Consider the following 13,740-nt stretch of genomic DNA (forward strand, 5'->3'; position numbering starts at 1 on the left):
TAAATGGGAGAGTAGAATATAACTGGTGAAAAAATTATTGAGATAGAAACGCATATTCAATAATCATAATTACTATACATTAATTTAGGTTTGTTGGATTTTTGTACGGTTTAAAGACTAAGCATTTAAGAGACAACATAAGATAATAGTATAATGTTCATCGGCTAGTTAACCTCGGAAAACATGCATGTAACGTTCCATCTATATGGGTTTTTAAGTCAATCTTCGTTTCAAAACTATGTTTTTTGTTCCAACAATTCAAACATTATAAATATGATGACAAGAGAAGTATGTGAAAGTTAACAATGCTACGTGTATTCTTCGTTTTATTTTTAAAAGAAAATTTAAGATTAACATACTTTTTTTTTTTTTTTTTTTTTTTTATTATATTAAAATATAATGGGTCTTTTCAAATGGGTTTGACCTTAAATTACATACAAGAGACCCAACAGATACAAAAAGAAGGAAAACGACGTCGAAGTGCCTTCGCCGGAAAGAAGGATCGGATCCTGCTGATCAACCTGAGACAGCTGTTCGAACTGTAGCGCCGGTGGTTGCAAGATCGACGGCGTTGCGGTGGATTCATCAGATCGAATCTCTTGACGGAAGCAACCCAGATCCGTCAGTTTTCCTTCTCCGGTGAAACCACCGGACCTGCTACAAATCTTCCGACCAATTCAGACAACCGATAACAGGCTCCGCAAAGTCAGGTCCCGTTCCTAACAACCTGCTCACTCAGATCGAACACCCTCCTTCTAACTCCGGCGACAACCGCTTCCTTCAGGTAACAACTCTTCAATCCGGTCCAGTGGAAGCAAGTATCGTGGCGGTTTGCAGACGATGGTGGTTCAATTTACCGTCCAACATCCCAGAAAACCCACGAGAGCCTAGAAGCTGCCAAACTCCACTGTTAACCACCGTGACAACGCAACTCAACCCTCCTGCCTCCCAGCCGACTTCCGCCGCAACCCGCAGCTCAGATTGGACGGCTGAACCCCGAGAAAACTCCACCGCGAGCCACCGCGACAGGAGCTTCCCGAACCGCCAAAAAAAGCCACAGTCGCATCGGTTGGGAGACCAAACCACACCTCTGTTGCCAGAGAAGAGATTTACCCACCTCTGCCTTCCTCTTGCAGATCCAAAGCCTGCAAATTAAGCGCCGCCCTCCTTACCTGACATACAACACCAAACCATCAAGCAAAGAACTGCTTCAACTGGAGTGAGAAAACTCTCACTACTCATCTGGAGCCAACCAACCGCCGGATGAGAAGAATGACCCACGAAGAAACCACACCCGATCCGCTAGATCTGGTTCCGGATTTGATGTCGTCCTCAAGCACCATCACCAAAACTTTCACCAGCGGTCACCACCAACAGAATCTTCGCTTCACGCGCTGAACAGACTTACCGGAACCACCATCTCGAGTGACCAGATCAAAACGGAGGACCTCCTTACCAATAGGAAGAGAGATGTCAGAAGAAAGAGAGAAAAACTAAAAGAGGATAGAAACACGTTCATAGAGAAGAGAAAAACTTAACATACTTGACCGGTCTATACCTTTTGTTATGCATTCTTGGTCATTTGCATGAGTCATATATATATTTTTAATTTGTATATAATAAGCAGTACTGGATTAGAGATCACACACGTTCCTTTATTTAACTGACTGCTTAATTATTTGGTTGTGACCACGATTAGATTAGTCTATCCGAATTTGGTGATTATGACAATCATATCGTATTTGGTCTATCATATTTCATATCCTATTAAAAGAAATTATTAAAAAAAGTTGAGAAAAGAAAACCAGTAATCATTTTCTCTTTTCTGCTTTGAGAAACACCATGAGTTCAATATATTCTCCTGCTAGCTCGCGAAACGCATGAAAACAATACTCTATGTTATAATAGTGTACCATTACTATATTGTTCAATCATATTGACCAAATTAATTACAGCAAAGAAACTTATTTTTTCAAACGTAACTAATTAGTGCATGAGATGAGACCCAATAATATCCGAATCATTTACTTGAACAATATAGTAATGACCACTTCTAAAATTGAAGACGATCGATATTTGAGAATTCAAACCAAAGCAATTCTAAAATAAAATTTTGGCAAAATTGATTGATGAAAATATTTGAACGCACTTTAATTTTATGAAATTATCAATTATGTTGGTCAAATGGTAAAAATGTAGTTTAAAGGTCAAGGTCATTTATCACTATTATAAATGTAGGTTATCTAATACGCCTTTAGTGTATATTTCCAAAATAAATTGGTACCAATTATATTATTATGGTTTTTGTTTAGGGTAAGACTGATTAAATTTGTTGGTGCATGGTGATGATGATGATGACGATTTGCGTTCATTACGTCTAAAAAAGAAAATAAAATATTTAAGCAAGTTGTTATATCAGACCAGATCCGTGTAGTCACCACCATATACTTTGTGCGGTCGATCGCACACAACTACAATCATTGTCTAGTTCTTTTGTTGGAATATAACTCTGTAAAAATAGTAAACATTATACATCTAATATATGTTCTTCCAAAATTATGGTTAATGTAAGTGTACCATCAGTACCACAGAGTGACCACTCTCTTTCAAGTTTCAACGGTTGAAACCTGAAAGTGTATTCAATTGGCATGGATTTTAAAGCTTCAATTATTACTCTCATGGAAGGAGAGCGCATACCATAAGATATTACTCCCTCTGTCTCGTAAAGATAAATGTTTAGGAGCTTTTACACATTTTAAGAAAACAATGATTACTGAATTTAAATATATTTTTTCTGATTAAAAGATATTATTTAATTTTTAACCAATAACAATTCAAAATTTTAAATATTTTGAATGATTACTTATTGAAGTTTACAAAACATCATCAATCTTTGTCAGACAAAAAATAAGCCACCTAGGGAGTAGAAAACCAAAAGAGGATCCCCGATTTGTACAAACAGCTTTTTGTACCTTCCGATGAGCAAATCATTCGTCTAGGGACGTACAAAGATTTGTCTTCCGACATCACTATCTTCTAAAGTCAATAAAAACAAAAAAAAAAAGGTTTCTATCTTGTCTCTTAATCGTTTTTCTTCTACTCTTTGGATCCAAACCCTTGTGCCTGTTTCATCTACCTTTGCTACTCATAATGTTTCAATTTATCAATCCAAACACATTAATTAATGCAAAATACATAAGAGAGAAGAGAAATAAGGGATTGTTAAACAAAACTATTGTTATTAAAACAAGGATTTAAAAAGCCGGCATAGTTATGTGTTAGAGCTTTTGATCTTTGTAGTGTTCAAATTAAACATGAGAATTGTCTTATCATGATTGTCTTTTTCAACCCACCACCTCCCATGCTAGTTTTATGTTTATCATATACTATATCAAAAGATGTAAAAAATACCATTAGTCATCATTAAAATATTTGCCGACCGGCACCAATTATACCTACAATAATAGCCGTACACCAAGAAAATATGTGAATATTCTTAGTATTTTATATGGTTCTATACTTCTATCTCAACCGATGATGATCTATTGCCGAAACATGTTGAATCCCTAATAAAACTCGATACATACATTTTAGATTTTGTAGAAGCTAGTACAATGGAGTGATGAAAAAGTTTGCAAGTGTTAAAAGATGCAGACAAAGAAGCCGCAGAATGATTCAGGCACAAGCAGTGTCAATAAGATGTGAAACAAGTTGCCAACACTTACAAGTTTCAATATGGGAAGAGAAGGACAAAGGAGGAGACAAGGAGGTTAGTGGGTCATATCGTTTGATGATTGGGTAGGAAACATATTGTGGGTCACCACTTGTCTCTTTGTCCCTCCTCTTCCCGTGAATCTCCCTCATTGGTTGGTTGCTACCCCCCAAAAGACTCCTGTGTGTCACTCATACCATTTCTCATTCCTATTACTTCACGCTCCACAAAACTCTCCAAATAAAAACATAGCAAGCATAAAGCCACCACTTATTTTTCACTTTTACAGATCCCATATTCCCATTAGTTGACGTCCTATTCAGAGGCATCAAACTCCAAGTCAAGTATTCTTCTTCTTTTTTTTTCACATGAATGGGTCTCTTGTTGGACACAAAATATAAAGCTTATCTGACACCAAAACATGTTTGATCTATGCTCGTCTAGGCTTAATCTGAAATTGACACCCAAAGACTATATTACCACTACTACTACTAGTCTACTACAACATGTCATAGTACCAAAATAACCAAAAGGACATACCAAGTATGTACTATGTATGTACACTGTGGCTTGTGCAACCTTTTTAGTCGCCCAGAAGACAAAGTGGCTGTCTCATGCTAAGCTCAGCTTTCAGCGCTGGAAATTTCTCCAGGTCATGAGAATCTCCTAGAACGTTCTGTGCAAACAGAGTATCAAAGGAAAAATATAAATATCAGTGACATTTGAAGTATATCATTTCACTGTAATGCAATTGGAGAATGAATGTTTTACCAAAGCGGCGATGTGGGCTTCCTGCAGCATATTGCCGTCTATTTCTAGCCTAGCGAGCGGGAACTCTGGTAAGTGCCCAGACTGTTTCTTCCCAAGCAAATCACCAGGTCCACGTAGAAGAAGGTCTATATTTGCTAAGTAAAACCCATCTGATGATTTCCCCAACATCTTCAACCGTTTTAGGCTATTGGGGGTTGACCCAACTAATAAGCATTTCGATTTTCTGGTTCCACGCCCAACACGTCCTCTGAGTTGGTGTAACTGAGCGATTCCAAATCTCTCAGCATTCATGACAACCATCATTGATGCGTCTGGAACATCAACACCTATCTCTATCACCTGGGTGGAGAGAAGTATCTGTGTTTCTCCACTTCTGAATTTATTTAGAGCCTCTTCTTTGCTGTCACTCTTCATCCTTCCGTGTAACAGCCCGCAGTTGTACGTTGGAAATTTTTTGGTTATTATTTCGAGCTCCGTAGAGGCAGCACGGAGCTGTGGCAGTTGCTCTGATTGATCAATAACAGGATACACAAGGTACACTCTCCCTCCAGACTTCAGGTCTTTCAGCATCATCTGTCAATGGATATATGACATGTTTAGATATCATCTAGTGTTGCAATTTTATAAATCAAAAGGATTGTGTTGAATGGTTGTTTCTATGATGAGAGTCAAGAAAAGAATTGTAGTTATTGTCATAGGCATTACTGAGTAGACTTCCTTGATGCCAGTCTCATTTCCCTCGAAAATGTGCGTCTCAACTGGTATTCTTCCAAGTGGCATACCAGTAATCTGAAGAAACAAAGAATTGCACTCATTTAAAATGATTATAGCCATTTAACACATGGCACAAGTGTGTTTCTTCTACCTGCTGAATTAAAATGGAAACAAGTTACATACTTGGGTCAAAGAAATATCTCCGTATAAAGCTAAGGCAAGTGATCTCGGGATAGGGGTGGCTGACATGGCAAGAACATGAGGAGCCATACTGAGATCAGTTTTGGAAGTATCATCAGAGTCAGATGAGCCACTTTTTGATATCATAGATGTCCCATATAACTGCAGAAGTCACACCAAAATAAACTTCAGTTAACGACGAATTATATGCTTCCATCGATAAGAAGACTGAAAATAAAAGATAAGTTCATTTCAAGTCACCGATCAATGATCACCATGAATCATTACTGTTCCATGATAGGTCAACTAGGGTGAATAACGCAATTATCCGATAGATCAAAAATATTCTAGGAACCTGACCTTGCTGTTAAACTTTCCTCTCTGGATTACACCAAACCGTTGCTGCTCGTCAACTACGGCAATACGTAATGCAGAGTACTCTATCTTTTCAGCTATTAGACTGTGAGTTCCAATTATAAACGATATAGCTCCACTTTGAAGATCCTGTCATCAGTTGTCAGCTATATGGAATGCAAACTTATTGTACTATGATTTCAAACGACATATTAACTGCATGACTTGCCTGGCGGATCATACGTGACTGCTTTGCCGGAGTTGAACCTGTGAGCAACCCAATGGTTGGCTTGGATGTTATTCCCTCCATATTCTCTAACAGATCACGGCACTGTTCATAATGCTGGATGGCAAGTAATTCTGTGGGGGCCATGAAAGCTGCCTACATATGAGAAAAGGTAACTCAAAATACAAAATCAGAATATTTTCTGAAAGGTGAAATTTCAGAAGGTCGTAGATAAATTTACTCAACCAACCTGATAACCAGTTCCTATGACCTCCATGCACGCTAAGAAAGCGACAACTGTTTTACCACATCCAACATCACCCTAAAAGATAAACTGATCTGTTAATACATTTTTGGTTAAAAATAAATAAATCTGGCAACAGTTAAATCTGATTCTGTTAGCCTGGTATGATTGGCTATAAGCCTACAAAAAAGAACTGCACTATAACCGAGAAAAAAAGAAACACCAACAAGCTCAGCTGACAAAACTACCTGCAATAGCCGATTCATTGGAACCGGGCGCTTTAGATCCCATATAATTTCTGAGACAGCACTTAGCTGGCTAGGAGTAAGGGAATATGGTAAAGCCTTCAGAAAACTCTTGGTAAGAGTGGACCATTCTTCAATATAAACGGAATTAAGCACTGGCTTTCTAAACTTTTCCAGCAATACATCTTTCTCTATTTTTGTGCCAAGGCCTTGAAGCATTTGGTATAAGCGTGCTAACTGTATGAAAATAACATTCAGCAGACTAATTGCTTTCTCACTAACAGATTAAGACTAACAATTCTGCTTCTGAGAAGACAATTATTCAAGTCACTAGCTACCTGTAGGTAAAAGAACTCGTCGAATATAAGCCTTTTGCGAGCTAAATCAGCCTCATCTAAAGTCTTGGGCTCGTGAATACCAACGTATGCCTGCATTTACAGCAAGGGAAAAAACCGATGATGAAAAGCAGTTGAAGACATATTATTTTTCTGTGGATTAAAAAAGAAGTTAATCAAAGAGCAATGCTTCAACGAAGAGGCAATACTTACATCATTAAGAGATGGTAGGCCAAAAACTGTTGTGATTTCCTTAGGAATCGGATCCATATTGGCGGGAAGAATCCGCAGAGCCCTAAGAGAGAAAAAGTGGGGATGTGATAAGAAAAGCGGACTAATCATCGAAATATCAAATTTTTAGTTCTGGGAAATTGGTAATTTTATGACATATGAAGAATAATTCTTATATTCAGGCCAGTCTTGAAACACTCAATCAGGTTAAAGGTGAGGCTTTTACTCAATAATGGCATTTCAGAGCTGCTGTCTCAATTACTTTTCAATTTTAGATAATGAAACAAAACCTGGAGATGACATCGCTAAGGAACTTTGGGTTCAACCCTCCTTTTGAAGGGTATATAGGATATGGTCTCCCCTGGGCTCGAAGAGATGATTCTTCGTCATCTTTGAGTACATCAATATTGTATTCCCTCATTTCAAAATGATTGTCTGCACGTAATGACTTTACCTAGATGTAAAAGAGATTATCAACAGATTCTTGAATCAGTACAGTTGCCAAAAACTTTCGTACGTAAGTCTGATGCTATAGTGATCTTTTATCGTGCTTAAACAAGTCCAAGCTTTAAAATTTGTATTCAAAAAGAGTGTAAAAGACTAATGAGGCAGTCTAATGCGAACAAATAAACTACCTAAGCAAGAGATAGAAATACATGAAAACTTTGAGGGAAGAACCGAAATTACCTTCCCACTAACGCATACAAGGTCCCCGACTTTATGTTTCTCTTGAATAGCATTAAGAAAGGGTTGCCAGGTAAAGCGAGTCCCCCTAAAAAACTTCTTCAGATGCAAAAAAATTGATTTTCTTGCTTTATCTTCATCATTATAACTCAGATTCTCCGGAGCTCTGTCCCTGTCTGAGATTTCACAGCTGACAATAACCTCGAGAAATGAAAATGAAGAGCTAGCTCTAACTCCCCTGCACATTGAGCCGCACAGAAGTCAAATTTAAATTTCAAAAACGCGTAGATGCGGCTCAACACAAAAGGCATAGGCAATACATGAAGTTGCTAATTTGAGAAATTATCATCAGAAAAGCAGTGGTAATATAGAGACGATTTCTTGACAAAGATTTTTTTTTGTATGTTTGAGATAAAATTGTAGAATGATTTTCAGAAAGAGATACTCACTTGGAAGACAAGACTTTGCCAACAAATATCAAGTACTGTCCATCCTCAACATCAACCTGTGCATTCTGCAAATCTGCATAGGTTCGAGGAAAATGATGCAATAGCTTCTTCATCTGCATTGATAGAGAGCTTGAAAACTGAGTTTAAGCCTTCCATCAACAGAAATTCGTTGTTTCTTTGTATTGAAAAATTCAAATGCCTACCGTGTGAAAGCCGCAGGTATCTAGCTGATTACTGTGCCTCTTACTTAGCCCAGGCATGGATCCTATACTCGTACCAAGGAATTGGTGAGCGGCAGAATCATCAGATGTTGTTTCAACTTCAGACACTGCAGGTTTGCTAGTAAAAAAAGAACCATCTGAAATTTCTTCTCTAGGATTGGAAGAACCAACATCCTGAATCTCTGAACAGAAGGAAGATAATGTTCTGGAAAGATTGTCTGGATCAAACCATCCTCCATGCATAGGAGTGGGAAGAATACCCCTTGGTTCATCGGACGATTTGGTATAGCCGTATAATTCCACCGGACGAGAATCACCAAGGATGATAGAAGGGAATCTCGTACACGCCAATACAAGATCTTTCTTAACTTGCTCATCAGATTTCTTATCAATAAAATCATCAACATTGTCATACTCCATCAAAGCTGAAACCTGCGCAACAGGGTAAGAAAACCACAAGAATTTGAAACGCATAGAGAGACATGAAATGAACACACCAATAAAAGAAACAAAGAAAAAACTGGATTTGAACCTTGCTAATCAGCTTGGACTGGTTTTCGAGGCGAGCAGTGGCATACTTCTCAACTTGTTCGAGAATATTGTCAGAAAATTTATGCTTTGAACGATAAGATATGTTCCAAACTTTGGAGAAGAAGAAATTACTCAACCTAGAGAACCACCAGCTTGATTCAGAACAACAAACAACAAAAGGAACAGAAATAAACTCTTAAAGAGAAAATGAGAGAGGAGAGTACCTCATTCGATTCCAGTTTCCTCTCTGAGCTTGGATTACAATCACACTACGCAATCTTCTACCAGCACAACACTGAAGACAAGTTTCCAAAAAAAAATTTTAAAAAAAATAAAGACAGTGAGAGATACGTTCTCCTAAGAAACACAAGAATCCTAAATACAAGAGCGAGCGAGTACCATGCCACAGGGTTGCACCATGGATAAAGTCACTGCCGCCATTGGAGATCAAAACATGGCTTTCCTGAATAATTTTCAAAAGGGTTACTTCGTCCAGAATCAGAAACACTTGGCGACAAATCCAAAATCGACCAGAATCGAGCGATAAATTTGGATTGAGCAAACAAAGGATTAGATTTGGGTATTTATGGCTCGACTTCGCTGGTAAAAAAGGACCTCAAATTCCTAAGTTCCTGAGCACGAATCGAGTTAAAGTTGGAGTCTTTGGACAGCTTCGAGCCCTTTGAGAAAGAGAGAGGGAGAGAAGGGCCTTATTTCGACTTAAATCTTCAATTAAAATAAATCGCTTACTTTTTTTAAACAGCTTAATTAACTTTGAGTCTTCCATGGCCAATCTTATGGTTTATTTTGATCGATTCATCAAAACTCATAATTAAGTTTGAAAATTGTTAATGTACATGGGATTATGAAGAAGACTCGCAATCATGTCTTATGACCATTTTCTCTTATCCACACTTCTTGGATTACTTAACTAATTCCAGTGATTTGGAAATTGCAAGACCGTTGTTGATTGGGAGTATTCTAGTTTAACCTAGATTAACTTTTTATGGTACTTCAATTCTTTAATTTAGGTCTATAAGATATGTAACAGATTTTGAATAGATTAGATTTTGATTCTTTATCTAAGAACTGGTTATAAGCAGATGACAGAATAGGTGGATTGTAATAAAAATATGGTTCTGAAGGGTAAATAAATATGGTGAATTTTCAAGTTCCAAGAGAAACCATTATACAGAGATTCCAATATAACAGAGAACAAGAGAGACTGATAGAGAGCAATGAAGAAGAAGAAGAGAGTTACATGAAAACTCAGAGACAACATCATCATACAGAATAGGCAGAACACAATCAATGGTTTGCTGCTAAACAACTTGAGTATCATTTTTTTTTTTTTTTTTTACTAAGACACTGCAGAGGAGACACCCACACATCTGGATGCACAGATACTATCACTCCTCATTAGACATGCAGACCGTTTTACCGGAGTTGCTCCTGCTTTGTCTACTTTTGTTGTCTTCTGTGACGATAACCCAGTTGCTGTGTTTGGAGTCTGTGGAGGTGTAACCACCACTAACGACGAAGACGTTTGGGTATGAACCGAATCAGAACCTTCGTCTTCTGATGAGCACACCCGTTCTCTGCAACAAACCCCAAACACGTTATAATAGCCTGATTCGCTTAAACTCATGGTTGCTCAGTTTCAAAAAGTAAGTAACTCACCTAGGGAGTGACGTGTACTTTCTCTGATGTGGTGGAGAGTTATGTTCCTCTTCATCGTCTTCGTGTTCTGCGAGTCGGGCAAACTCTTGTTTGAACTGATCAACTCCGCTGGACGTCAAGAATGATTCAAAAAGATCAGACACAATTCCTTTTCTATAAAGATCCCAGTTTATTAAGAAATTGGGTCAAACCTCGGGTATAGAAAATGAGAGTTGACGTTCTCTTCTCCTTGTAAATACTCTTGCAACATCTGTGGATGATACTCCAAAATCTGTTTCATACAAACACAAAGAGAACAAAAAAAAAAAGAGTTATGAGAGATTCCTAAAACTCAAATAATTTCTCAGTCTCTTAAGCATATATATCCTTGACGGTTATTTTTGATTTACCTCTCGGTACATGAGCTCCCTCACATCATCCCGAGTTAATTTCCTCCTTTCGAACTCAAACTCGAGTTTCGAGATAGGTTGCCTCGAGGGCTCGTAGTCCACATTTGCCAATCCTTGAAAATACGGATCAGCCAATGCCTGAGGAAAGAAAAGCATCAAGAATCATGAAAAAATGAATGTTAAAGTGCAGGAGAAAACAAACATTTAAGTGTGTTTTCCTGGTTACCTCTTCTGCAGAGGGACGGTCCTTTGGGTCAAAGGCGATCAAACGCTGAAGCAACTTCAGCGCCACAGGATCGATATTGGGGAATTTATGGGTGAAAGGAACAGGATCCTTTCTCCTCATGTTACCCAAATACTTTCTAGCCTTCTCATTCCGAATCTACAGATTCATTACAAACAACTTGATGACACACAAAGCTAAAAAAACATACTTGCATCCAAAGCAAGCCTATCTGGGAGAGAGTAGCCTCTGTAGTGGGACTTTAGTTAGCTTCCAGGAAAAATAAAAACAAAACAAACCCTGGATAGAGTTATCGGCGACGGCGTTCCAAGCAGATCAGTGACGAGTTCTAGCTGGTGCACCACGTTTTTGCCAGGAAACAAGGGTTTTCCAGTTAGCATCTCGGCAAATATGCAGCCAACGCTCCACATGTCTATCGCCGGAGTGTACTGCCCAAACATACCAATTCCATAAGATCACACATCACATTATGCATAAGGTTTTCTCTATATGGAAACGAAACAAGAAATAAGAATTTCAGAATTTTACGTTAGAATAGAAGGAGCCACAGAGCTCTGGCGCACGGTACCATCTTGTAGCAACGTAGTCCTTACAAAAGCAAATGACAAGATTGGTTACTTAGCGAAAGTATTGAATCATTTGAAACCGTGTGCGTTACAACAACATACATACCTCTCAGTTACAGAACAAAAAACTCAAACTTAGTATATTTAGCATATTTCAAGAACATGTGAATTGGAACTAACAAACTCTGAAAGAGATAGAAAGATACACATACAGTCCAGAAAACAGCAGAAGGGGAATCAGTGAAGGAGACACGAGCAAGTCCTAAATCACAGATCTTGATTTTGCAATCAGCATTAGCGAGGATGTTCTTAGGCTTCAAATCTCTATGGAACACATGCGCTATATAAGACACAAAAAACAACAAAGGGAGCCAGCAGAGGATTATGATCCAAAGGAAAACCACAACAAATTTCAGATGAAACTGTAAAAAAAAGAGCTAAAACAAGAAAAAAAACACACAGTGAAAAGAGAGAGGGAGAGAGGGAACAAAGAAACCTTACCTGAGTGCATGAATTTTAAGCCACGAAGAAGTTGGTACAAGAAGAATTGATGATGCTGAGGAGTGAGGTCGTCATTTACCTTAAGAACGTGGTGAAGATCAGACTCCATCAACTCAAAAACAACATAGATATCTTTGAATTCCTTGCGGCAAGGAGGGAGCATGATATGTTTGATCTCCACGATATCAGGATGCCGAAGAAGCCTGAGAAGCTTGATCTCTCTGAGGATCCGGATGGCGTCTGAGACATGTTCAAAGACATTGGTCATCTTCTTGATGGCAACTTTGCCTCCCGTGTGAGGACACTCCGCAGAAGCAACAACTCCGTAGCTTCCTTTGCCCACCACTTCTTGGATCTGATATTGGCTTGCTTCACCGTACTCCGTGAAAAACTCTTTCTCCAACATAGTTATTGATCTTATTTCACTGCTACCAACAACATTTAAATAAATCTTCTTTAGCACAACAAAAAAAAAAAATTTTTAAAAAAAACGTTCTTTCAGGCTTTCAGCTAAATCCCTAGATCCAATTTACAAACTTTAACCATTAGATCAAAACAAAAGGACAAACCCAGAAATAACAGATCCTGAGTAACACAATACCTCCTAGATCAATATTGCTATTTTCATAACAACGAAGAACCCTAATTTTACCCAGAAAAGGAAATGAAAAGAAAAAAAGGACAAACCTTTAAGATTATCTTGGAAGAAAGAGAATAGTTTTCCACGAAGCTGCAGCGAAACGAAGATAGGAAGAAGATGGATTATGGTCTGAAATTAGAGCAACGGGGACACACGCTTTTTATATATAAATCCGCTTCAAGACAAAACAGCTCATTTCAGTTTTCGCCGATTACTCTCTTAAATTAAACACCTTTTAATTATGGATTAAAAAATAATAGTTAAACAAGTTGCCTCAAATATAAAATAAAATAAAAGTTGGATAAGACAAAAAAGAAATCCTGAAAAAGGACTCTTTTTTTGCTGAAATAATCTGACAGGGAATTTAGTTGGAGGATTAAAAATCAGAAATAATGAGCTTTTTTTTTTCTTTCTAATCACTGTAATAAATTTTAAAATGGAATTATATAAAGAATAGAGAAGGAGGAAAGGGAGATTAAAGAAATACCCAAAAATGTGAGCCCATATTACCATACCTTATCTTATCTTCGAGTGCCCAAATTTCACGGAATAATTCATAAACACCAGATAAGATATGTGTATATATATTCTCAGTTATGGAAGACACGGCTCGTTGTCGCCCTTCTGTCTTTTTCATCTACGTACCTTCTTGATACGACTTCGTTTCATAAAGAAACTCTCTAGGGTTAAAGTCTCTTTGTTGTGCAGAGTCTCCCACCATTGTTGACCATCCATCCATCCATCCTTGCAAACGGTGCGTTTTTGTGACGGTGTGTGCTCTGCTCAAGTTGTGGTATAATGCGTTTTGTTTTGCTGGCTTTTT

General features: G+C 37.9%; 2 protein-coding genes across 4 annotated transcripts; both read right to left on the reverse strand.

The window, feature by feature from the left end:
* Window positions 1-3,558: 3,558 nt before the first annotated feature.
* Window positions 3,559-9,754, reverse strand: LOC104789903 (ATP-dependent DNA helicase homolog RECG1, chloroplastic/mitochondrial). Of its 2 annotated transcripts, none has more exons than XM_010515561.3 (18): window positions 9,297-9,754; window positions 9,122-9,192; window positions 8,899-9,034; window positions 8,349-8,798; window positions 8,146-8,258; window positions 7,700-7,934; window positions 7,303-7,466; window positions 6,995-7,076; window positions 6,785-6,874; window positions 6,450-6,683; window positions 6,208-6,279; window positions 5,961-6,113; window positions 5,738-5,881; window positions 5,381-5,539; window positions 5,189-5,272; window positions 4,484-5,056; window positions 4,253-4,388; window positions 3,559-4,163 (listed from the first exon to the last, which is right to left on the reverse strand). In XM_010515561.3, the coding sequence occupies exons 1-17, from the start codon at window positions 9,336-9,338 to the stop codon at window positions 4,296-4,298; spliced, it is 2,895 nt and encodes a 964-aa protein (XP_010513863.2). In that variant the 5' UTR covers window positions 9,339-9,754; the 3' UTR covers window positions 3,559-4,163; window positions 4,253-4,295. The 2 variants fall into 2 exon arrangements, with proteins under 2 accessions (XP_010513863.2, XP_010513864.2); XM_010515562.3 differs by having other exon boundaries at window positions 3,559-4,027; window positions 9,297-9,673.
* Window positions 9,755-10,017: 263 nt separating this feature from the next.
* On the reverse strand, window positions 10,018-13,693 carry LOC104789904 (mitogen-activated protein kinase 17). Of its 2 annotated transcripts, none has more exons than XM_087455592.1 (10): window positions 12,965-13,693; window positions 12,357-12,702; window positions 11,989-12,116; window positions 11,739-11,798; window positions 11,489-11,638; window positions 11,193-11,348; window positions 10,967-11,104; window positions 10,769-10,848; window positions 10,578-10,685; window positions 10,018-10,495 (listed from the first exon to the last, which is right to left on the reverse strand). In XM_087455592.1, the coding sequence occupies exons 5-10, from the start codon at window positions 11,618-11,620 to the stop codon at window positions 10,258-10,260; spliced, it is 852 nt and encodes a 283-aa protein (XP_087311718.1). In that variant the 5' UTR covers window positions 11,621-11,638; window positions 11,739-11,798; window positions 11,989-12,116; window positions 12,357-12,702; window positions 12,965-13,693; the 3' UTR covers window positions 10,018-10,257. The 2 variants fall into 2 exon arrangements, with proteins under 2 accessions (XP_087311718.1, XP_010513865.1); XM_010515563.3 differs by having other exon boundaries at window positions 12,278-12,702; window positions 12,965-13,361.
* Between the last annotated feature and the right edge of the window lie 47 nt (window positions 13,694-13,740).

This window comes from Camelina sativa, chromosome 6, assembly GCF_030686135.1.
Source record: "Camelina sativa cultivar CO46 ecotype springtype chromosome 6, ASM3068613v1".
In the NCBI taxonomy this organism is placed as follows: Eukaryota; Viridiplantae; Streptophyta; class Magnoliopsida; order Brassicales; family Brassicaceae; genus Camelina; species Camelina sativa.